We start from the raw sequence: 25,205 nt of genomic DNA on the forward strand, positions 1-25,205 counted from the left end.
TTATCTGTGAGGAAAATGATGATGCTAAAAATACAGGATTCAGAAAGTCAAATTTAAGACTTCTAAAGACCTTTTTAATGCCACTGTGAATTAAATTTAATACTGAAAAATCTCTCTCTCTCTCTATACTATATATATACAGGTATATATATAGTATAGTTATATGTAATATATAACTATATATAGGTGAAGGTTCTGGGGGTGGCATGCTGCATTAGAATCAAACAAAGCAAAAACTTGGCTATGCGCCCATGACAGAGGCTAAACATGTTAGCTAGCTAGTTTGCAAGTGTATATTAGCAGCTAGTTGCCACTAGCCTCAAATGTCTCGAGTCAAAGAGCGTAAGGTAGATGTTTGTGTACAACTCAAATTTCAGCCTGACAGAAAAATCTTGTGAGAAAAACCCTTTGCAAAATTTAAGACTTGCGATTAGAGTATTTAAGGCCAACCTACATTTTTTAAAGGGAATTTCAGACATTTTAAGGCCTTAATTTTAGACACCCAAATCTAGGACTTTTTAAAGACTTTGTAAGGATTCACAGTTGTGTTCAGTTGTGTCCTCTGAAAATAATCCCAATTAAATCCATAGAGGTCTTGAGCTTAAGTCTGTAAGAATTTAAATATATTATAGTGGTATGAATAACTATTCTATTACTATTCTATAACTATTACAAATTATTCTGTGTACATATTGGATTAAAAGAACAGAGAAGCGTACATTACTGCAGTCATTTAATCAGACCGAACAACCATAAAACAAAAACTAAAAAGAACAAATCCAAAAAAAAATTAAGTTTATTCTAAATATGGCTCAGAATAAAAATTATTTTTGATATTTCTCTGCAGAAGCTCCTTAGATGAATCTAGCAGAAACTTACATCAAGCATGACAAACAGGCCTGCTTTGCTGAGGGGGTTTATATATAAAATGCCAAAATTTTGCTTGTTTTTCCCATTTTCCCGCAGCATGTCAGGCTCCTTTGATCGTCACTGATAAACTGTCTGTACCTGAGCTTCTGCTTCCTCGCTTAAGGCCTTCACCAGCGAATCCAGTTTCTCATTCAGCAGGGCGCACTGGGAGATAAACAGAGAGGAAGGATTGGACAGAGGTATTTCTATTGTTTAGACTGACTTCAAAGTCCGCTTTACAGTCACACAAAGAAAATAAAACAGTTTTCAGGATTAAAGCACACACTAGTAATGCACAAAAATGAAATGGAAATGAAAATACAACGTGACCAGGGTTAAACTGAGCCGATGAGTCAGATTAAGACTGGAAGAGATTTGTTTATGAAGTAGCTGCACCCGTCTAATTTATGAATCGTTTAAATAAGGTCAGATCGATATTTGGATACTGATACAATCTAAACACACGACAGATTATATTAATTCAGCATCAATATTATATTGATCTTCTTATTACATGACTTATTAAAGTCATGTAATAAGAAGATTAAACGTTATTGGTAGATAGCAGCATGTGGCTGATTATTTCTTTAAATCAGTCACAAACTTTCTTTTGTCAGAAGGGAAATTTTAAATAATTCAGGAAAAAAGAACATTTGTGCCCCCTACTTGGACAACATACCGTTAAAGTTCAAAACTAACAACATAAAGTCTGACAGAGAATAAAACGTGATCAAAAAAAGAGTTTTTTTAATCAGGCATGCAGCATATATGCAGATTACCTGTTCTCAGTCAACAGTGTCGGCTTTTCAGAAGGAGATAATAATTACATAAAATAGTGAGGAGATGGAAGCAAATGTGCTTTAAAATCAGTGACATGAAGTTGTAATGACAGTTTAGGTGATTAAAGTGTTTTTTTATTTTTATCAGAAGTGAATGTTTGCCTTCATGATGTGCTTATAACAAACATCGCCACTTATAATCCTCAAACGCTATTAATGACATCACAACTATTTAAAAACAGGATTTCTGCAGGACTCAACTCAAATGTGAGACTTTTTAATTTGTTTTAAAGGACTTTATGGATTAAACTTCAGATCCATCAGAAAAAAACTACATAAAATAGTCCTGCCACAAGAAAATGTAAATATTTATGTGAAACGATTTAAGACAATGAAGTTAATTAATGTCTTATTTAAAGTCTTTAATGAATGTAGGATATTTTAACGTCTTCATTTCAGATACATGAATTTAAGACTTTTTAAGGATGCAGACTGTGTAAAAAGCTTAAAAAATGGGAGATCAATACTGGGTGAAATTATTGTTTTTTTCCCTATTTCTACCATTTTAATGAAGAAAAATAAAAATGCCACTAGACATAAACAGATCCCAATATATAAAACTGCAACAATGATCATATTATCCAATTTGAATTGTAAACATTGTTTAGCACTTTTTTTTTTTTTTACTGTAGATGTAACAATACATTACACACATAATTCTCCAAAATGACTACCGCACATGAAGAAGTAATAAAACTTGATGTGCAGCGTTTTGTAGTCACTCCAATATAAACACACACACACACACACACACCTCCATCAGCCCACGGGGCCGGCGTCGGTCTTATACAAGTGCTTACATAACACACACACACTTTACCTTCTTTGCCATGGCATCTGCCTCCTCCTTGTTCTCTGTGGCTCTCTCGTACGCTTTCCCCACCTCTGCCACAAAATCGTTCACCGTCCCACACAGGAACCTGCCGACACGGACCAGATCCGGCTTAGTGCTCAGCATCAAGCGTATGATACCTGATGATTGACTCATGATGCTGAAGGGTTAATATTCACACACACGCGGCGGCGGCGGCGATCTGCTGCTGCTGCCTACAGTCACTGTTTATTCACATCTGGTACTTTGCTGCTGGGTGAGAAAGTGAGCAGGCAACTCTCTGCAAACTCACACCGCACTTAGTAAACATGAAATCATCTTAAGCGAGTTAAACCTCCTGTTCTTGGTTGTTTTTGTTTTACCTTGATTGGATTTGGGATTTGTGTGTTTTTTAAAATTAACACTGGGGAGTGAAAATGCAGAATGATGCCAATTACACCTAAAAGAAGAAAAATAAACATTCTTCAAATCTAAAAGCAGCTTGTCTTCCTCCTCAGCGTGAGGCCAGTGAGCTTTGTTAATGTTCAGAGGCAACCATTAGAGCTCTCCATTACTTCATGCTGCTTACATTACATTAAAGTGAATATCAGCAGAGACAAATTCAACACAGCCAAAATCCACTTTGATACCGACTGAATGGCCGCACACACACTGCAAAAATACAAAAATCTTACCAAGGGTTTTTGGTCTCGTCTCTAGAGCAAATATTTTAGTTAACATGAAATAAGACAAAACTACAAGTTACTTTTAGGAGGAATTAGGAGCTTGATTAAGTGAATAATCCCTTAAAATAGAAAAAAAGTACACTAAAAACATTTTTCTCATGTTATAGGTGACATAATACGCCAGTGGAACCAGTATGTTTTTAAATGAACTATTTAGGTCAAATTAGCCCCTTCACCTTACCGAAAAGTTACATTTGATAGATATTCAAAATGAAAACACACATTTTATTTTCTCAATGTCTGAAGTTGAATCAGACCAAACTTTTTTTAGTTTTAACTTTGATGAAATTACCAAAATTATTTCTATTTGCTAATTGACAAGGACATTTTTATTATTGTTATTATTTTCTTTAAAATCTTTACCTGTTAGTTAGTTTTGTCTTATTTCACCTGTACTAGGACATGTGCAACAGAAACTAGTAGCTGTTCGGTAAGATTTTATTGTTTTACAGTGCAAAATACTTTTCCATGTATCTAAAGTGAAGCAGGTCAGAACCGTTTCCACCAAACGGTGGAGTAAAGTGCTGTGTAATGGCGGCTACGCTAAGACTGCTGTGCACTAAATGACGCTTCATCCCTCTCTTCCACTTAGACACGTGCACACACTCGCGCCTTTAAGTGCACGTTTGCACTTAAAACAAGACCAGAGCAGGAAATCGATACCTGCTGACCGGACATTCGCTTGTGAAGGCTCTTTTTCCTCGTTATCGTTGACGCTCTCTTTCCCCTGGTTTCACAGCTTCCACACCTTTCTTCCTCCTTGTACCTACACTTCAACTGTGTTCCTGTTTTAATGCAGGAATTCGTGGCACGTACTTGGCGGAGGAGATGACGTCGCTGTGCTTGTCAGAGTCCAGGATCTTGGCCAGGTGGCAGGCGACGGAGTCTGCATACTGAGTGATGTGGATCTGAAGCGTGAATAAAGGAAGCCACCGGTAAACCACACAGGTACAAACAAGACTGGTTTTTTGTTTGTTTTGTTTTTTTGGGATTACCTGATTGTAAAAAGAAAAGAAATCCATGGATTTTGGGTTAACTGGATCAGAAATCATGTTTTCTGCATAGCTTTATCTCTGGTGTGATAACGACAGGCCATAATTCTAGCTAGCTCAGATGGTAGCCATCTGCTAACAACACCGCTAACTAGCTAACAGAGGTTTACTAACCAGCTAGCTGGCTGGTTAACAGTAACAAAACACGGTGAAGATGTCTGAGTTTTTAAATTGTAATGAATTTTTGACATTTAAAGGAATTAATTTTAAGTATATAAATTTAAGACTTTCAAGGATGTGCGGACACCCTGTTACTGTAAAAACTTTGGGACTCTAAGAAGCCAATTTTCGCAGTAGTTCCCTAGCGGAGAGCTTTGCATACATTAACATGCCTTGCTGTAAATTAGCAGTCTTCATTCAGCCTCGCTGCTCTGAGCTATGAAAGTTTATAGCTCAGAGTAGTCGTGGATTACTAATTAAAGTTCACAGAGGTAATGACCAGCTGCAGAAGGTATACATAAAAAAAAAGATTATCTCCACAAAAGAAAAAACAAAACAAAAGTGAGATTAAGCTGCTGCAATAAAATACAATTTTTAAGGGTGTTTTGTGGCCAAATTATTACTGCTTTTCACACCTGCAGTTTTCTTTAAAAAAGCAACCAGAGCAAACGGATTAGAGATGAACAGTCTTACTAATCGCCTCCATCGTGTTAGCAGAGCCGTGTCAAAGTTCAGCTTTCATTCCGCCATTCCCTGAGGTTTGGCTCTGATCGCCTTGGATTCCCTTCGCTACTCCCAGCAGTTGTTTTCCAAAACAAGGCCTCAGAGGTTTTTATGGATGCTATCTGTGGACGGCAGACAGCCTCCTCAAAGGGAGATTTAAAGGGCTGGTTTACCTGCAGAGGAGCCTCGTGGCTGTCGTCTTCCTTCACGGTGGGCGTGTGTTTATTGGTGGGGGGCACCTCGTATGTCATTACGCTCCATCTGAAAACACACACACACACGGGCGACAGGCCTAACATGAAACACTTTATCAGCGGCTGATCAGGTGGGAAGCAGAGGGAGGCGGTGGGGGAATCTGAAAGCGGCTGACAGGAGAGCAAGAAAAACTTGACAGCAGTTTAAACTTGGAGCAACAAAAAAGTTTTGGTTTTTTTTTCCCTCTTCGCAGGCGAAGCTTACTGGAAACCTGCTGTCGCTGCTGGGTTAGGCGTGTCCTGCCTTTTGACGACGAGGCAGGGGGGTTTATTTTTAAAACACATTTTCAGCAACAGGTTCAGAAGGAAAATAAAACAAGCACAAACATTGAATTTCAGAACTGTGATAAAATAGTTTCATCTAGGGTTGAAACAATTTATCAGATTAAACACAATCACCGAAATAATTGGCAACTATAATTGAATACTGGATTAATATATAAATAACATATTTAGAGCAGTAATTAAGCCAAAACTGTACAAAACATTTAGCATTTAAGATTAAAACAACTCTATGTGTTTTACCCAAAACCCATGAAGTGGCATAGTTTTAGCTTTTTAATCTTGCATAACTGTACCAAACAGTTCAGAAGATAATATTAACACACTGATTTCTACACTATGCAGTTGCTCTGTCTACACTAAAAACATTTCTTTTCTTACTGGAGCTCTCTCCTCATTCAGGTTTGTGCTTTCTTTAAGAGTTTTATAATTTTTGTTATTTCAATAAGGTGAACATGGATCTTTATTTAGCCTTTTTATTAGCTTTAGTTAATGCTATCTGATCATACATATGGGGAAAGATGAATCATTTTGATGCTCTTTACTTTTGAATATTCCTCCACATCAACCCTGTTGAGTTATTTTGACCTTTTATGTTTTCAGTTTTAATGATAAAACAAATAAGCCAAAAAATTAAAAAAAAAAAATCTCTGGATTCCTGTGGAATCTAAAAAGTAAATTAGGACATTTTAAACCTGCTGCACTGCAGCTTTTCAATTATTGACTTTGCTCCAGGCTTGCTGATTATTATTGAAATATATAAAGTGAAAACGGATCTTCTGAATTTTTCAACAGCTTTAGTCTTCAGACAGCCCTGAACTCTCCATCAGAGGTAATTTTAAACTCAGATTCCAGCTAAAAGCCTTTTTTTTTAGCTGTTCCATTTGGCAACAATGAGTCACAAAGTGCATAAGCTGACACTGAACTCTGCTGAAAAGCTTGGACGTTGCAACATCCAAACCCTTCTCTCCAGGTTCTTACCGGTCCAGCATCTTGGTGGTGGCTCTCTCCAGCTTCTCCAGGATCTGCAGCAGCTGGGCGTCGTCGTCGCACAAGCCGCCCCAGCCCAGAACGCGGGCCAGGTCGTTCCCCGTTCCCAGGGGAAGGACTCCGAGCTGGCACTGAGGAGAGGCCGTGAAATCGGCAGACGGTGGACAGACGTCAGGTCGTGCTCGGCGAAGGTGGATCAAATCTCGTTTCACAGACTACTTGGTTATTAATTAACAGAACACGGATCTGGAATTAAAACCGTGTGGGTGCGGATGTGAGACGGCGTTAATGCCACAGTGATTAGTGGAAATAGCCAGTGGCTTTGCAGAAACTCAGAAACTTATAGTCATATTCGATGAATAAGAATATTTTATAAACATTTTATTTAAAAAGAAAAATTCTTTAAGTACTTTTACCTTTTTTTTCCCTCTTTGTCTATACAGCTTGTCATGAGTGGACGTCCATTCTTGTGTTTCTCATGCATGTTCTCACCTGTTTATGCAGGTTGAGCTTGTCGAGCTCCGACAGCACCCAGCCCACGCTGCCGTCTCCACCGCACACCAGGATGCGAAACGTCACAAACTTCTGGAAGAGCCGCAGCCTGCGAGCCGGAAGAGAGGATCACCGCGGAAAGTGGATGGGCGTTGTGAGGTCAGAGAATCGATGTTTCGTCAAAAACAAGGACGTACCCGAGCTCTGGTCCTCCGTTCATCAGGTCGAAGACTTGAGCCGGGTTCAGAAGCTGCTTGAACTTGCGGAGGAACTTCACCCCCTGGTTGTCGCCGCTCTTGGAGTTCACCAGGACCAGGAGAGGGCTGGCACAAGATCCAGAGGTGGCCTTCCAGAAACCTAACGGCAAGGATTGGAAATGAAAGAAAAATCTAATAAAAAAACAAACAAAAAACAACTACACTCTAAATTGACGAGTGTGAAAAATATCTGAACTGGATGCATCAAGAAACGATCGATTAGTTAAAAATCTGGCCTTTCTTTCAGTCAGTGTTTGTCTACTGAGGCTGGACTGGCAACACTCTTCAGTGTGGACACTGCTACTGAAAAAAACTTAATCAAAGCTAGCTATTTTCAGGCCAAGTCTGTCTGTTTTATACTTTAAGTCTCGGTCTATTTGCATTGAAAATATGGAACTGGGAAATGTTACAAGTTGAATAATAATACTGAAAACTCAGGGACTGATGTTTATTATCTATGCTATCAATGCTAAGCAAGCTAACAGTGCTCGTCACTCATTTAAGATTCTAAAGAAAGCTTAAAATCTCAACTGGTTTCTGTTTTCCTCCAACACACACTTGGTGTGACGACGCCTCTGCTACTAAATAACTAATCATCGATCTGGACAGAAAAGCTCCTGTGTAGTAACAATGAAAAATCAGACAGTTTTCATGTTGAAATAAATCTAAATAAATATTTATTTTTAGAAAGACGTGTTTCCACAAATTATGCCCGTAAACAAGAAGGTTTCACTGGATTTATAGACCTGCTGTGGTGATGAGACACAAATCCTTCAGCTGTTCGAGAAAATGACAAAAAAAATTATTCAGAAATAAAGAAAACGACAACTTTGTTGGTATTTGCAGCTCCTAAAGAGAAATATTATTATTTCTGTAGCTTTAACCCTTGTTTCTGTATTTAAAGGGTAACTAAATACAGCTTACAAACCAAAAGTTGACAAAATCTAAATTTACGACTCCATTGTAAACAAAACAGAAAAATGTCTGCAGAGAGAATAATGTTGTCCAAATTAGAGAACAAAATCAATCATTCTTCAGGTCGTCGAACTGAGCGGCTTTTAACAGCAACCTGTTCCCAGCATTTAGACCGGACCGGTGACATTCCTCCGCTTTTTCTCACTTCTGTCAGTTCCACAGAACATAGAAAAGTAGGCTGTGTGTGTGTGTGTGTGTGTGTGTGCGTGTGTGTGTGTGTGTGTGTGTGCGTGTGTGTGGGTGCTGTCTCACCATCTGAGTCGATGCTGTTAAGTGCAGTGGGTGGGATGATTGAGACTCGACATTGGCCCAGGGGACACACCTTCCCCATTTGTTCTTTACAGCTGCTATGCACCTGAAAGTACACACACACACACACACACACACACAGTGATTTGGTGGACACAGAAATTGTAGATTTCAGTGGTGGCAGAAAGGTCGTTACATCCCACTGAAACCCACCAAATGCCAGTTCTGTAACCTTTACAAATGCCACTCTGGATCATTTGTGCTTGTGCCTCTCTGTGTGTTTTTATGTGCTCAGTATTGGACTTTGTGTACTTCATAAGACGCCTGTGGTAAGTGGGAGTGGAGGAAAGTAGCGTGGCGCTCTGTAGGATCTGCTGAACATGAGTACAGCCAGCTCAGCGGTCAGACCCAGATGTATTTGTCCAGGTTTCTCTTTTTCTTACAACACAACGTGGATAAAACGTTTCCCCTCCAGGGTTCCAGGATGACGCCCATATGCACATGTTTTTGTTTGTCTTTCTTTGGATGGGCTGTACTGAAATGTAATGCAATTTTTCTTTAGGATCAACAGAGCACAACTGATTGATTTTAAAATGTTTGTATCAACAAAGCAGTTGTAGAGTAATTGATGACTAAAATAATTAGTAACTGCAGCCCCACAAATTACCAGGCAGCCAAGTCTGCTGCAGTTTTGTCTTCTGTCCATTTTTACTCTTTTGCTTCATAAATTCAGACATTAATGATAAACCCATTTGGTAACACTGACAGGACACTGCCATAAATATGACATAACCTGCCATGAAGATGAAGGAGTCTTTGTCATGACGCATCATTTGGTAAATAATGATGCACTTTCAATTCAAAGTTGCATTAAAAGTCCATTAAAAGTGCCAACTAAAAATAAAGTGTTGCCCAAATGGGTTTAAGAACAGCGATAGTTTCCACCTTTTGAATTTGGGTGAGGCACTTTACAGACATCTTTATGTAGAAAGACATGCATCAGAAGCTGCTTTGCTACATTCTGTTACATTTACTTGTGAAAGGCGTTGACACTTTGCCTTGAAGACGATGTGAAGAGCGTACCGTCTGCACAGAACACTCTGTAACGAGTTCATATCCAACATTTTTAAAGTCTTGCATTAAAAAGAAAAAAAATAAACAAAACAAAAGAAGCTCTGATGGTGTTATAAACCCGAACCGGAAACTCCCTGTGGCTCCAATTTCGTCTTCATCCCTGATGACGGCGCGTTTCATTTAAACTTCTCTGGAGCTAAAAAACTTTCGGCTCTAAACAAACGACGCTGATGTGAAGTGACAGTTTTTGACAGGGAGGAGGCTGAGATCAATCCCACTCACGATGGCCTTGCACCAGAGGCAGCGCCAGTCCTGCAGCCGCCGCACGCTGCCACAGTTCTTGTCACACACCACGCATTTAGCGCTGACGGGCAGGTTGCCTTCCAGCCACTGGTGTGGCATGGACACCTGAGAACAGACACAGGAAGCACAGCCATGCCACTGGATTGGTGCGTGATGAAAGCACTACAGTTTCTGGGTGTCTTCATTCAGAGGAAAAAGTGGACTTTTATGAAGAGTAGAGCTGATGAATGTCTCACCCCGTCCTCATCCTCCATGATCTCGTTCCCTATGGAAGCCAGCGTGGTCCACTTGCAGTTGTTGGTGGAGCGAACAGCACAGCGCTTGTGAGCCTTGAACTTGCAAACTGAAGAAGAAAAAAGTTTTTAAAGTTTTAGTTTTAACTAAAGCTCGTCCTGAGGTTTGTCTGTCAAGCATCTCGTAACAGTATGGATGTAATTTCTCCACATTTTGTCATATTTTAACTAAATGCTTTGAACCAACTCAAACTCTGAAGTGAAAAACGAGCGATAAATGACTGCTAAATTGCTGAGAGAAAATCAATAAACGGCCATTTTCAAATCTCGCTTAGATTCTCCGTTGGATTCAGGACTTTTTAAATGACTTTAAGTGAAACTTCCATCATGATGCTGCCACCACCGTGTTTTACAGTAAAACACAAAGTCTTAGCAAGTATATTTTATTTAATTTATAATGCAAATGTCTTAGTGAATAAGACAAAACTAACTTGCAAGTAACTTCTCAGCAAGATGCAAGAGCTTAATAGTGATTTTAAAAAGTACTAGTTCCACTGACTAATTATTTTACGGAAAAATGTTTTGTTGTAAGTAAAATAATCTGTCAGTGGAACTAGTACTAATAAGGAATTATTAACTTAAAACAAAATAAAATTACATGCTATCTGGTTTTGAGTGAACTGAGATATTTACACTAGAAACTAGATGAAAAGAAATACCGATGTGAGTTTTTGTGTTTTTGCAGCGATAGTCTTCAGGCTGATTCGCAGCACTGGTTTCCTGCCAGACAAAATGTTTTACATTTTACTGTGAAATTTGATCTTTGCTGACGTCAGCCAGCTTACTTCATACGTCAGCTGTGTGATTTCAGCTAAACTGCAACAAGACTTCTTATTATGGGTTTTCTTGTTGTTAATCTTCCAAAAAAGGTCAACCAGAAGTTGTTCTCTTGACAGCGTCGTCCATCCGCAGCAGTGGATTTAAGCTTCCCTGATTAATGCTCTTCTAGCACAATGATGGATTGGCTGGTCTTCAAAAAGCCTGGGGTGTTATTTTACAACTTAATAACTTCAAACGTCATCGCTGACCTGTGTGCTGCGTTCGTCGCTCTTCGTGTTTTGGGTTGTTCACTCATGTTCTCTAACAAACCTCTGAGGCCTTCGCAGAAACACTGGATTAAATTACACACACTATTCACTTTTTAGGTGGATTCTAAAGGCATTCAAGGTTTTATTTATGTGAAAGGTTTCAGATTTTCATCTGTAAAAGAAAAAATTTACACATAACATTAAAACTATGTAGGTTTTCAATGTCACATTTACACAGCAAAAACACAGAGTGGTTGTGGTCTCTGGTTTCCAGTGCAAATATCTTGGTAGACTTGAGATAAAACCAAACTAACTTACAATGTACTTCTTTGTGTTGGACAACCAAATAAAATCCCAATTATATAAATTGACAAATTAAAACTTTAAAAGAATATGAATATTTTTGCAAGGCAACATTTGCAAAATCCCACTTTTTTTAGTCTGTTTAAGCTTTTTTTTTGTGCAGCTCGCATAAATGCACCTGTAAAAGCAGAAACTGCAGAAAGCAACGACTGTGTGGCGTTTATGTTTAATCATTTATCAAGATGTGGGACTTGACAATCTGGTTTGAGTCTTGCTTGCAAAGCTGATAACTGCAGGTTAGTAATTTTGTTGTTTGGATTTGTGCAGGATTCTGGATTGTTCTTAGAGAAATTTTAACCTGAACAGCAATAAAATGTGTTTATTGGAACCTGAGCTCAAGACCTTATATGAGTTCAGATTTTCCAGTTTGATATGAAACGTATCAAACTATCACGTTGATATGACATAACGCAACTATCACTTAGTCAAATCTGCCTTGAAGGAAAGAGTTATAAATCTCAGTCAACACTGAACACCAAGAAGAAGAAAAAAATGCTTCGTTTAATAAAACATAATGTTTAAATTAATAGTAATATGGACAAAACTAGCTCAAAGCTTCAGCTTCCATGCACCACAAATCTGTAACAAACTTCTGGAAAACTGCAAGACATCCGAAACGCTGAGCTCCCCTAAATCAGGACTAAAAACCCAGCAGTTCAGAGTTGCCTTTGAACATACATGATGTGTATTTATGCTTTTGATGACGGCACTTGATAAAACGTTATATTTCCTCTCAATCTGGTGACTGTATGTTGTTTTGTAACTTTTTGTGTGTGTTTTTATGACATAAAGCATTTTGAACTGCCATGTTGGTGAAATATGCAACACAAACAAACTTGGTTGGAAGCACTTGCAGCTAACAGAGAAAAAAAAAGACAACTTCAGCTCCCAATTGGTGTGTGTGTGTGTGTGTGTGTGTGTGTGTGCCTGTGTGTGTGTGTGTGTGTGGGTGTGTGTGAGTGTGTGTCTGTGTGTGTGTGTGTGAGTGTGAGTACCTTCACAGGACAGGCCGTGGGAGGTGACGCCCGGCAGGGCTTCCTTGCAGACGTTGCAGAAGGTAGGTCTGGCGTGTGAGCAGGCGTACCAGTTGTGCATCCCAGAGAAATGCTCCATGTTGAACTGGCTGGCCTGGACCAAGCAGAAGACATTTTTGTGTCAGACTGACACTAGAAAGACTGCAGAAAATGTTACAAAGTTGATCGAGGAACTTTAATATGGAAGACAGCGGGGGAAATGACAGAAGGCAAAGATAAGACAAAGAGGATCGTGTTGAAGGCGCTCCATAAGGAAGCAGAGATTAGAGATTAGAGGCGCTCACTTCATAGGTTTCCCATTTCTGAACGGATTTGAGAGCCGTGATCCAGTCCTCCATTTCCTTCCTGCTTTCAGCACAAAGCATAAGTTTGCGAAACGGGGTGATCACCTGTGAAGGACAGAGGCACGTTCTGAGATTAGCACCTTTTTACTGAAACAAATCTGATGCATTTGTAATTATTTCAACGTTAAAAATGTATCAAACAAACTGAGCTCGCTGATTTCTAAACTCTATGTGTTTAGTACTTTGAAGTTAAATACAGCTCAGTCTGATGAATGTCTCACCGTATATTTAAAGAACAAAACAATGGTGGCAAAACAAAAATTACCATAAGCCAACAGCATGCAAACGAGAGCCTCGAGATTAGAAACATGCATCCTGTACAAACAATCTTCCAAACTCCTACAGATGCAGGAAATAAAGTCACTTTATTTCCCACTTTACCTCAGTAAACACTCATTAAAAGAGTTACTTTTGCAACATTATGACTTAATCTTCAGAATAAAGGAGAAGTTTAGAGTAGCAAAGATGTTGCAGCAGCCCCCATGTCTACCTCGGCTGCTATTAGTTACATGTAGGGAAAAATATGGAGGGAATCTTATTATTTAACCATTTAAATGAAGAGCTGCACTGAGAAGAATTCAAGGAGGCTGACTGAAAACTCAAAAATCAGGTTGTCTGTATTTAAATGAACATGGAATAAAAAGTGATGAATGGTTGCAGTGGCAACACTCTTTGGTGTGAAAGGTGTTACAGAGGTAAGCAGATTTAAAGTTAGCTAGTGGAGCATTTCAGCATCTCTAAAGTGTTTGTTGTGGTTTTTAGAAGTTATTAAAAAGGAAACCAGTCTATTAAATGGGCTACTTAAAAAGAGACCAACAGACAATGAGAGGTTTATATATTACAGCAACTTTGCTCTGTTCTACTGTGTTATTTACCACTGTCACCTGACATGGCTGGAAATGTCTGCAGTCTTTAAGGAATCCACAGTTGGGCTAACTGTGCTAATCTCCAATAAAAGATGTTGCTGTTTATGTGTCAAAATAATAAAAACTAGCTGTCCAGTGACTTCACACCATCACTGTGGGAGGTTCCCTCTGATAATGACTAATGATGGCTGACAGTAGGAAGGCTAGAAAAACAGTTTATGAACGCTGTTAATTTTAGTTCGAGAGAAATTCAATTGGTAGGTTAAAACTTTTTACCAGACCAAAACTGGAAATTAAACAAAACTCACTGGTGCTTCTTTGTCGGCCTATAATATTAAATAAATGAGTAATTAGTGGTTTTGTTGTCACAAATCAGTGTCTGTTCACACTTTCCACTTTTAAACACAGTGCAGTAAAAGAAAGAATTTATTGGTCGCTGCGCCTTCCTTTGTGTCTGTCTGCTAATTTATACTTATTATATTATGTTATTAACTGTCACAACATTAGAGAGAAAGCCTTTCGTTTACTAAGCAGAACATTTCCCAACAGATTTATGATGACACAATGAGCCACAAAGAAAATATGTCAAATTATCAATGAGTCATATCAAAACATAGCGGAAGCATTTTTACATGTGTGGTGGAAAATTCTTAGAAGTTAACATCTGCTGATCATGTTATATGAAATGCTTGTGAACTCTCACCAAAAGAACCTGGGGCTGTCTCTCCCACGTTTTGGATCCCTTATCGTCTTCATTATTGTCTTACAAGCTCTCTGTGTTGTGCACAGTATCCAAATAAACCTAACTGAATGCTCGGAAATTAATTTATTTCCACAACACACTTCATAGTTTTATTATAGAGAAGGAAACACTGATGAAATGTACAGTGAAGTTTAAGTTTTTAAGAGTTTCTCATATTAAAATCACATGTGCTGCTTTTTTTTATTCTTTTTTTTTTCTCCCCTCCAGGGGCTCTTTTTGTGGGCTTTAGTGTCCCTTATTTGAAAATAGGCTGACAGGAAAGGAGGAAGGAGAGGGGGGAAGACATGCGGCAAATGTCGGCCGGGTCCGGGAATCGAACCCGCGACCACCGCGTCAAGAACTGAAGGCCTCCAAATGTGGGTCGCGCTGTCCACAGCACGCCCACTGATGCTTTTTTTTAAACCAAAATACGTGAATAAACTGCATGCAGATTTTAAATAAATTGGGAAAAATATTAGTTTAAACAAATTAAGATTACTTTCAACAGCTGAATTTTTACATATTAACCAAATAACTAGATTATATGTAAAAAGTTGTAACTATGTTAAAAAAGAAACTCCAAACAAAATAATGCTATCATCAAACAGATCCAACACAACATCTATTTATAAATGACACTTTGTGATTTCTGAATTTAAAAAGAAGCTGGAACTTGAAGCCCAGAACTACATTTGAATGTTTAGTCATTTAAAACAGAGGCATTCACAAACCGTGATTTGCTCACCGTGAAGCTGTTGTTGATGTTCTTGGTGCTGGTCTCGGCCACACTGGCGTCCGATAGGTCCACTTCATCAAAAATCAGGGACTGACGAGGAAACAAATGGTTCCTTATTAACACGTGCAGCCACAGATTTAAAGAAAACGTTCAACAGAGTGCAACTGGCAAAGCTGCATCGGTTTGACAGCAGCACAGGGCACCAGAACGCTTTTCTCTACCTTGCAGTCTTTGGCGTAGTACAGCGTCCTCCCTCTGAGTTTAAAGTACCTCCTCTTCCATCTTTGGAAGGAGCTGGTCTGCTTTAACAGGATTCCCTCCTTCACACTTTTCTGTCAGGAGAAAAAGCCCAAAAAAGGTGGAGAAGGTAAGAAAAAGCAAAGGAAAACAAAAATTTGTCACGTAGCAGCAATCCATCTTAGGCTTCACACATAAACAGAAGGAAAACAGAGTGTAATTTGTTACTAGGACAACTTTCTGCTAACAAACTCACACCAGTTGAACAGAGAAGCGATATTAAAGGTTCTGACGCTGCTTTTGGTGCGTTTGCAGTCTTTCCTCAAAGCCCACCAGTTTGTTGAAAGCATGCTGCCTATTTTAGACTTTCCCATTATTCATCACTGATGGCAGACCAAGGAGCACCAGTCAGGACGGGACGGGGAGAGGCAGACGCTCAGTCATCCGTAGCAACGAGAAAACGATTTGCATACCCAAAACAAACCACACTCAAAACCCAGCAGCTCTATTATGTTCGATGCAGCATGTTATGATTTGTGGGCCTTTTACAATAAATGTTTCTGGACGATAAATTGTCCCAGAAGTTACTGTGATGAGCGATAATCTTGTTGTTTTGAGACCGTTGTCAAGTAATATGATGCTAGTGGTACAGTAATGCAATAAACTTTAAGTTCTAATAAACATTTAACAGTGGAACTGAAAGACAGATATCCAAAACAAATTAACAGAACAACAAATATCATTAATTATGAAGACTCTCTGAACACAATTGTCTACAATTGTCCTTCGAAAAAGGGATAGTTGAGACCAAACATCAGACTGAAGACTTTTGTTGTCCAGTTTTTGATAGAGAAAAGAGAAAAACAATAAATGAAAATGGACACTATTGAGCTTGTTTAATTTCTTTTGTGTGTTTTTTATAGCTTGACATTTTCTTTATTGTGTATTTTTTCTGTGCTGTATTCGTTGCTGCCTCTTGGCCAGGACTTTCTTGAAAGACGTTTTTATTTTTCGATGTGTTTTAATCTTGATGAATAATTTTTTATTTTTTTTAAATGCATGCAATTAATTGCTTGATTGAGACAGGCCTAATCACTTCCTCCCTTTACTCCGTTTGTTTACGAGTACATGCCCTGAGAGCCACTGGCAATCGATTTCAGATCGCCTGGGAGCGCTGCGCTTCCCGTAAACCGATGCTCAAACAGGTGGAGAGACAGATAGCGTCTTAAAACTCTCGGCACGTTACCCGTGGCCGCAGCTGAACCTGTGCATTTATCACCCAGTGCAGCAACAATCCTGCAGGACAGCCGAGGCGGCTCCGATCAGATTAGCCCGCGTGACGCGCTCCGCGGTGTTTCACAGATAAACACCGCGTGTCAGTATGTGTTACTGGTGTCGCTTTGCCTGCGACATCTACGGTATATTTTCAAATGCAGGAAAACAAAACAAAACTTATCTTCCCTGATAAGCATAGCAACGTCTATAAAAAAGGAAACTAAAGGGCCCTGCAGTTTTGAAATCTTTCGTTTTCATTGGTTCAGCTTGTACAACTGGTGCAGCCGGTACAAAAGTTTAGAAACAAGATTCCCGATGTCTCAACAGGCAAACGTGCTCTCAGGAGTTTATCATGCAAAGTATAAAGCGGGGTAAACGTTAAAAACAAAAACATGCCTGAGTGGCTCCGAAATAAGAGGCTCAAGGGGAAACCGTTTAGTGTTTGGAATATGAAGACGATTCAAAGTTCACGATTTTCTCTGCTGGTGAGGTTTTTAAAATTGAAATCAAACGAAGCACAAAACGTGTCTGAAGCAAATCTAAAAGAAAATGTTTCGTCTACAGAAACATTTGGCAGGCGCTGGTCATTTTGATGCTTTGCTACTTTCTGCAGTGCAGGTTTGGCGGCATTCTGACAAATAAGTGATGAGGAAAACTGATCCGCTTCAGCTGATAAGAGGAGGGCTGAACATACTGCAGCAAAATGTTTCATCGTTATGAGAATGTCATAGTTGGGGGTCTTCATTCTCTAAGAACAAACACGGAGAAATGCTAGCAGTTAATAATGCTAATTATATTAACATATTGATTATAGTCATTTAAATTACCAGCTTTGTACCTTATATGAGTGACCACTCACAGCAGTATTCTATAATTGTTGGCTCATCAAAAAATATGCAACCATATTGGCAACTTTTGCAAAAAATAAAAAAATTTGCCGTAGATCACAATTTTGTGAAGAAGTATTAAATTGATGAGAAATGTGTCTAAGTATTGTTTGAAATTCCTTCATTTTTCACTATGAATACGCTCTATAAAGAGAGAGTTGTTGCTGTACGTGAATGTAGAATAGAAAGTGACAGTGTTGCTTTCAAGGGAAAAAGCAGAAATCTGCTGAACGTCACTATATAACTGAGAATAGGAAGCAAAAAGGTACCAGTATGGATTTATTTAAATTATGTTGTGGATAAAGAATCACGTCTCAAAGACGTGGGCTGCATTATTACAAACAACAAACTATAAATATATGTAATTTAGATTTTTAATTTAAAAAGAAGAGGAAAGAAACACAGAGCAAATGATTAATTTAATGCAACACCAATGCCAATCTCACTTAACGTAGCTTATTGCAGTGTATTTATCTATAATACTAGTTTGAAAGTGAAATATCCTACCTTATGTCGGTCCCTTACTATTTTTCACAATAAATGTGCCTTCATTCCTTGAGGGAGAGAAAAATCTATCGCCATCATGTTGGAGACAACAACAGGGAATGAGAGGAAGGGACTGATGGTGCAGCAGTGACAGATTGGCTCGTCGTACGGATCATTAGCAAGAGAAATGAAAAAGGAAACAGGAGTGTGTCAGCACAGAGGAAGAAAAATAACTCAAGACGTGTTGCAAAACAATAACCTCCAGTAAAATTACAAAAAAACCCGATAAAATCAAGGGCTGCCGATGAACTGTAGCAATAAAAGAGGCACAAAGTGTAAAGGTCTGTAAGCTACCTGCAGCATCAGAGATAACATCAAGGGTTCAACGACCTCCGTACAAAACAGGATATTCCCGCACAGCAACAGCTACTCTGACAGGAGCCATGAATAAGGAGCCAATCTAGAGATTTTGTTTCTTAAAGCAGCCAATTAAAATAAAGTAAAGTGTTGTGTAGACACAGCGACATTACGTAAACACGATCTGACTGCTTTCACCCAAAACAGAAAAGTCAAAATTAACTCTACTGCATCGAAAGTTAGCATTAGCTACATGCTACAAAAAACGTTTGACGTTTGTTTGATTTTGATGCGTACAGAAGTCTTTGAAGCTGGAAAGGCTCCTCACTATCATCCTTATCATCAAGAAACATTAAATTAAGTTAAATTAATACATCATTTTAAACCTAAATCTACCTGCTGGAGGAGCACAGTGCAGCAGTGGACATCAAGCATGTGGGTGTAGGAGCATATAGCCGCCAACAAATATCTAAAATCCATGAATACTTGAGGCCACATCTAACATAACTTATAACTGCTTAAATTAATAGCTCGCACAACAAATGCGCCTTGACGTGCATGAACACGCACAGCTAAAACCATCTTACTCAGAGCTAACCAGCTAACTCAGAGGTTAGCATCTATAATCTTCCTTACTTCTGCGCTTGTACAACCAATCAGCGACCAGAAGAATAAATGGCGCTGCTTAGCACCAGCCAATAGCATGTGAAGTAGCATTGTGCTAAGAAATTTCAGGTTCCCAAGCTGTGTTTTCTTTTAAATGTTTTAGGTTTGCTTCATGAGAAAAATCAATGAATAGCTAAATGAGTAGCTAAACCAAGTGTTGACATGTTAGGTGTGGCAGCAGGCGCCCCGTTTCAATATTGTCTAGTGATTGCTATGGGAACGACTTGGACACTATTGTGTTTACTCAAAATAATAAAATGATTACTGCTGTACTGTCAGTGTGAGCACATAAAGCTGCTCTTTCAAAGAACCTGAGCAATAAATTATACGTTTAGGAATTTTTCCACATTTGTCCTTCTAACGGAGCTGAGGCCCTTGGAACAAAAGTCTCTCACGTTGTCCCAAAAGGCAAATCAGGTAATAAATTAACTAGGAAAGTGCAAGGGGCAAACTGCATCAGCAGACACGTACTGTACACACAACGACACAAACACAAAGTGTGTGGCGCGGAGCCAAAATCATCTGTTAGCTTGTGGTCACACGGCTCAGAGAAATGCTGTCAGACAGACTGGTGCATTTATTAGAGCGGGACTAATCACATCACAACAATCAGCCCCTGCAGACCTGAAGTGCCCGGGCATAAAACAGAGGAAAGGGGAAGTAAATGTGGACATCCGCAAGCTGCGCACACAGCCACCGACGGCTCTGAAGGGCACCTGAACATAAATCTGTCTGATTCAAATCTGCTGCTTTTTTGTACACGAACCTTTTATACCCTTATCCGTCAAGCCGTGAGTACAAACACTCGTCTGTCAGCGTTTGTCCTGCATCAAGGAGCGACCTTCAGCTCTCATGTTGTAAAACCCCGACAGATTACAGAAGTCGGCTGAGCGGCCATGCTGATCTGATCCATTTGTGGACAAAATGAAGAACTTCTCCACATTAAAGCGCAATAAAATCTGACTGCTAACAATGAGGGCAAACAATGGAAGATAAGCAGCTCAGGTCAGCTGATTGAAGCCTGCAGAGAACCTGTTTAAATGTCAGTGAAGAAAGAAGATGAACACTTTGGGCAGATTAGCTAAACGAGATTTGTATTAATGCTGCAAGAGTTCATTTAAAAGTGTTTAACAAACCTATTAAATGAGTTTTCTGTGAAGTTTTCAGCTGTTTTAAATAGCTATGACCTGGTATAATTATAACAGTATCTATTGTTATGCATTATTTTTAACATGCATGTTTGTAGAGTTTCCAATACAAACTTATTACAATACAAACAATAAAAACATATTTTCGCTGTTTCCGCTAAATGAGAGATGCCAATTAAAATCGCATGTAAATAAGTTTGTTCACGCAACAAGTCAGTGTCTATTGGACACTGAAAAACTCTCTTGGTATTTCCCAGAATCAAAATACTGCACACAATGTTAAAATGTTAAAGCGTTTGGATGTTTACAATGACATCTGGTTCTGCCATGCCTCAGCTTACTTCACTACCAGCCAAGGTGTGTCAGTGAGCAGGCTGCCGAACACGTTCACATGTAAACATGTATCACTTGTTTACGCTGGTATTATAAATACCTGTGAAAGTTTTTAGGAGTGAATTCTGATGAAAGGAAGAGTGCAAGGCATGCAGCAAGCAGGTGAGATCATGGAGCTTCCTGTAACGTCTCCAGCTTTTGCTCTGAAGAGCCAAAGATAGAGCAGAGATTTCTGCTTTAACAAAATGGCAAATCTGCTGAAAATTAAAATAAACATTATTGTTAATATTGTCGGATCAATACTTCAGATTCCGATTCCCGCTTTTATTTTTTGTATTCCAGCTTCTCAACTCTCCCTCAAAAAAGAGAATAAGAATATCGTATCAGTAGATCTCAACTATGGGACAAACTTAGACAATTATGGACTTTAGACCAACATAATCCACCACAAACAGAACGGCCTCTGAGTTACCATTATTCTACTCTTCTGTTTAAATCAATAGGATCTGTCTTCTGTCTGAGACTAACCTCGTCCTCCAGCACACTTTCCTGGGGTTCCTCGCAGACCCGGGACTCCAGACTGCAGTAGTCCCGTCTCAGCCTGACGTCATCCCCGGGCCTTCTGCGCAGCAGGAGGGCTGCACAGCACCCACTCAACCGGCTGAACCCTAGCATCTGCGCATACTGATGATCTCACCTACACTAAAAACTTGATGGCAGTTTGTCGTCAGGCTGAGATCGGAAGGTTTGATTTTGTTTTCTAGAAAATCCCTCCTATTCTCTTCCCCATTCTTTTTCAACGAGTCTCACTGTTGTCATCTCTAAACGTAATTTCCTCTCTCTCTCTCTCTTTGCCCTGTTGACACACACAAACACCCTCGCCTGTGTTGTATCTCCTTTCACACTCGAAGTCCTTCAGACAATGCATTCCCCACTTCCTCGTACTCAGACTTCCTTTGCGAGCAGGCCGCGCCCCCTCAGGTGTGCTGGAACAGACGAGTCTTCACAGTGTGTGAATGTGCCTCTTACCTTTGTCAGAGGACAACCCCCCCCCACCGCCCCGCACACAAGGAGAGGCGGAGCATGCAAACAAAACACACACCTTTATTATACAAGAGTTTGTGTGTGTGTCTACAAGTTGATAGTAAAGCTAACCCACTTCCTTTTGGGCTATAAATAAAACCGGAGGAACCTGTCCCGCTTGCTCACCTATCCCTGTTAGGACAAGGCAGCGGCTTTGTGACCCTAAACTAAACTCTCAGACTTCTGTAGGGTCCGACCGGTCCCGACAAGATCGGCGATTTTTGCCTGGAAAGGCAGCGCTGAGGCAACACGAAACAACAAACACTTTGGTGGCAGCTCGGGCTGATTTAAAGCCTAAAATGTGTATTGCATGAAATATACAAACGTGCACAGGTGCGCCGTGCACACAAACACAGATGTCAAGATGATGGGGATCCTGATGGCGCGCTGCTTTGTTTAAGGGAGCTGGAAATGTCGCTGTGATCACAAACTCCTGGCAGCCTCTGTGTGTGTGTGTGTGTGTTTATGTGTGTGTGTAGCCGCTGCTGCTCTGTCATCCCACTGCTTACAGTGTCAGATCAGCGCCTCATCAGCCAAGGCAAATTGCAGCCAGTGCCTGCTCCATGTGAGGATGCTTTCCTCCAGTCGGCAGATAATTCTGTCTCTAATGAGCAGAAACGTGCTGCTTCCGCCGACACCAGCCCTCGTTCTCGCCCTCTTTGTCTCTGCATGCGTGAGTCAGTCTCTCTCTCTCTCTTTCTATCTGAACCGGCCGCTATTAAATCAGAATCGGGTCAAAGGCCTTGATTAGCGACTGATAAATCACGCTGCGTTCGGCAATGTGAAAAGACTCCGATAATAGCACATTATTACTGCCCGGTCTGTCTGAGCCGCGTCCTTGGCCCTGGTGGATGCAAAGTTCGAAGGGAAAAGAGAGAGAGGCCATCGGCCCTGACACATGAAGCAGACTGATCCTACTTCACAGACGTAAACGGGCCGGTTCAATAACTTTTAACAACAAGTCTTTTTAGCGTTTGGCTGTTGGAAGTGCAGCGGTGACACAGAGAGTAAAAAACAAAAACAAAAGCAGCTATCCGTCGTGTTTAGTTACAAAGGCAGGCCACACAGTTTTCAAATTCCTACAAAACATTATTAAAGCGCAAGAAACATGAAGAATCCCCAAAAGTCAGAAATGTCCTCGCAATGTCTGGGTTTCTAATCAAATGACCAACATTTAGGAACTACTGGCAGGTAGGGCTGCAGCAAAAAATTATTTTTAATATTCGATTAATCGATTATTGTGACGATTAATCGATTAAAGACATTCTGGCACTTTCTGCAGATCTTTCGCTTAACCACTTAAGAATTTTTGATAACACTTTATTTGGCTTTATTACTGATTAAACATTAAAAATGATGTGGCTTTATGTTATTAAAGCTAAAGTTTAATCAGTAACACTTTTATAACAAATTTATGTCAGATCATGATTTCTTGGTTAATGTCAAGTGGTCATAACAAAGATATTTTAAATATTGTCAACTTTGTATTAAAAGTGTCATAATTTACCGAATGATACTTTATAACAACAGTTATAAATATTCATGAAGACTGACTCATGTTCATGGTGTTATGTCATGTTCATCACTGTGTTCATGACAGTCTTACTCACAACCCGTCAAATAAAGTGTTACCGAATTTTATTTTTTACAATATTAGAAATACTTTAAAAATGCAAATACACAAAGAAAGTAAAAATTGTATTGCCTAAAATTCAATAACACGGCATTCTTCAGCGTACACTTACGAACGCAGTGTTGGGCTGATCTATTGGTTATAATCTGGATTAAATGATCAATAATTAGACAGCAAAAGATGCTCAGTAGGAGTATGTTTACTGAATTTGAACCTGGTGAACCTCAAGCTGAGCCACTGGAAGAGTAGAAATGCTGTTTTCTTTTATCCCAAATGCAAAATGCATATATCCTTTGCACAGTTTTGGCTAAATTACAACTGTGTTGCTCTTTCAGCAAATTCCCTTTCTATGAGTCTGTGTACTCCAGGTAATGATTAATCGATTACAAAATTAGTTGATTCTTTCAGTAATTGATTAATCACAGTCGGATTAATCGTTTCAGCTTTACGACTGTGAAGTCTGGCATAACGGCTGCTGGTCGTCCTTCTTGGTTCACCAGTGATTATGAGCAGCTGTCTGCTGAGAGCAGTGATGCTACTAGTGATGAAGGTTCTGTGGTCGGTGTGTTTCAACCTGAATTACTTTTCTGCTTGATGTTTGAGCAAAACGAACGAGTTGGATGGACATCCGTCTCCGTGTTTGATAACAAGAAACGCCAAGACGGCCAAGAAGGGAGATTTTTATAACACTAGAGAAAAATAAGAGGCGTTCTCCAGACAGCTGCAGCAAAGATAGTGCTTTCTTCTTCTTGTAAATCAACCCTTTTTATTGCTACCCTGACAATGCAGCCGTGTGCTTTTCCTGGCAGTGACACCTATCATTTGGACAAAAGACGAGGCACTTTAAGTGCCGGAATAGACGGCTTTAGCGCTGGCGTTGACATCACACCTTCGCTCTTTCTACCTGAGATGAGGAACATAATGGCTGCTGGAAGAGTCTGGAGGCGTCTTCAGCCGTTCAAACTGTGTTCTTCAGTAAAGCGAAGTGGTACAAGAGGTAAACCATGTAAATGTGGTAGTTTCCAGCAGAGTAAAGATTAAACAAACACAACATGCACTGCATTGTTAAGTAATTCTGTAAAAACCATGGAGAAAAACTTCACCCAACACAACGCATCATTAGCTGACAGGTTCTCTGACTGTAATCAGTGCAATAGGTTTGGCCAAAGCATGCAGTGGCCTTGAACATTTCCATGTTTTGTCACATTACCTGTATTTGTAGTGAAATTATATTATACACAGGTGGACTGTATTTAGTGATTAGTGGTCATCTTCTGAAAGCAACTGGTTGCACTCAGAGAAAAGGGAGCTGAATACTTTTACACGCCGCAATTTTCAGTTTTTCATCCATAAAACCTGTTTTGAATAATGTATAATTTTCTTTCTACTTTCCAATTTTACACCACTTTGTGCCTTTCACATGAAATTCCAATGTTTGTGGTAGTAATGTAACTAAAGTATGGATGAGTTCATGGGATAGGAAGGAGTTTGCAATTCCTATCGCAATCTCACAGTCAAATCCAGACATAAATCCAACTCAAAGTGTGTAACATTGACATTTACAGATGATGTCAGTCTAATGTGACTGGGCTTGAGGTATTTTGCAAAGAAAAATGGGAGAAAATCTGAATCGCTACATGCAAAGGTGGTAAACCGATACTGTAAATCTCTCCTTTGTGTTGGTCTACTGCGTAAAACCTCAACAAAATACATTTAAACTGACAGTTGCAACATGGAAAAACGCTTAAGAATAATTTAAATTTTCCCCTGTTCTTCCACCTTCCTCTTAAGTGAACAT

The 25,205-nt window shown here is 39.5% G+C and overlaps 1 protein-coding gene across 6 annotated transcripts in view; it reads right to left on the reverse strand.

The window, feature by feature from the left end:
* The window catches only part of si:dkey-172j4.3 (diacylglycerol kinase eta), an 89,272-nt gene that overhangs the window by 11,923 nt on the left and 52,144 nt on the right, over positions 1-25,205 (reverse strand). For 3 of the 6 annotated variants that reach the window (XM_044096987.1, XM_044096988.1, XM_044096991.1), the window contains 14 exons: positions 15,524-15,634; positions 15,312-15,392; positions 12,899-13,003; positions 12,576-12,708; positions 10,133-10,239; positions 9,876-10,001; positions 8,523-8,625; positions 7,236-7,395; positions 7,039-7,147; positions 6,538-6,677; positions 5,194-5,281; positions 4,122-4,213; positions 2,569-2,668; positions 1,009-1,074 (listed from right to left, as the gene is read on the reverse strand). In XM_044096987.1, the coding sequence (XP_043952922.1) occupies positions 1,009-1,074; positions 2,569-2,668; positions 4,122-4,213; positions 5,194-5,281; positions 6,538-6,677; positions 7,039-7,147; positions 7,236-7,395; positions 8,523-8,625; positions 9,876-10,001; positions 10,133-10,239; positions 12,576-12,708; positions 12,899-13,003; positions 15,312-15,392; positions 15,524-15,634 (1,521 nt within the window). Of the gene's footprint in view, positions 1-1,008; positions 1,075-2,568; positions 2,669-4,121; positions 4,214-5,193; positions 5,282-6,537; positions 6,678-7,038; positions 7,148-7,235; positions 7,396-8,522; positions 8,626-9,875; positions 10,002-10,132; positions 10,240-12,575; positions 12,709-12,898; positions 13,004-15,311; positions 15,393-15,523; positions 15,635-18,208; positions 18,429-18,940; positions 19,169-21,219; positions 21,638-25,205 lie in introns of those variants that run through there. The other 3 variants (XM_044096989.1, XM_044096990.1, XM_044096992.1) reach the window with 3 other exon arrangements.

This window comes from Gambusia affinis, linkage group LG18 (genome assembly GCF_019740435.1).
Source record: "Gambusia affinis linkage group LG18, SWU_Gaff_1.0, whole genome shotgun sequence".
In the NCBI taxonomy this organism is placed as follows: domain Eukaryota; kingdom Metazoa; phylum Chordata; class Actinopteri; order Cyprinodontiformes; family Poeciliidae; genus Gambusia; species Gambusia affinis.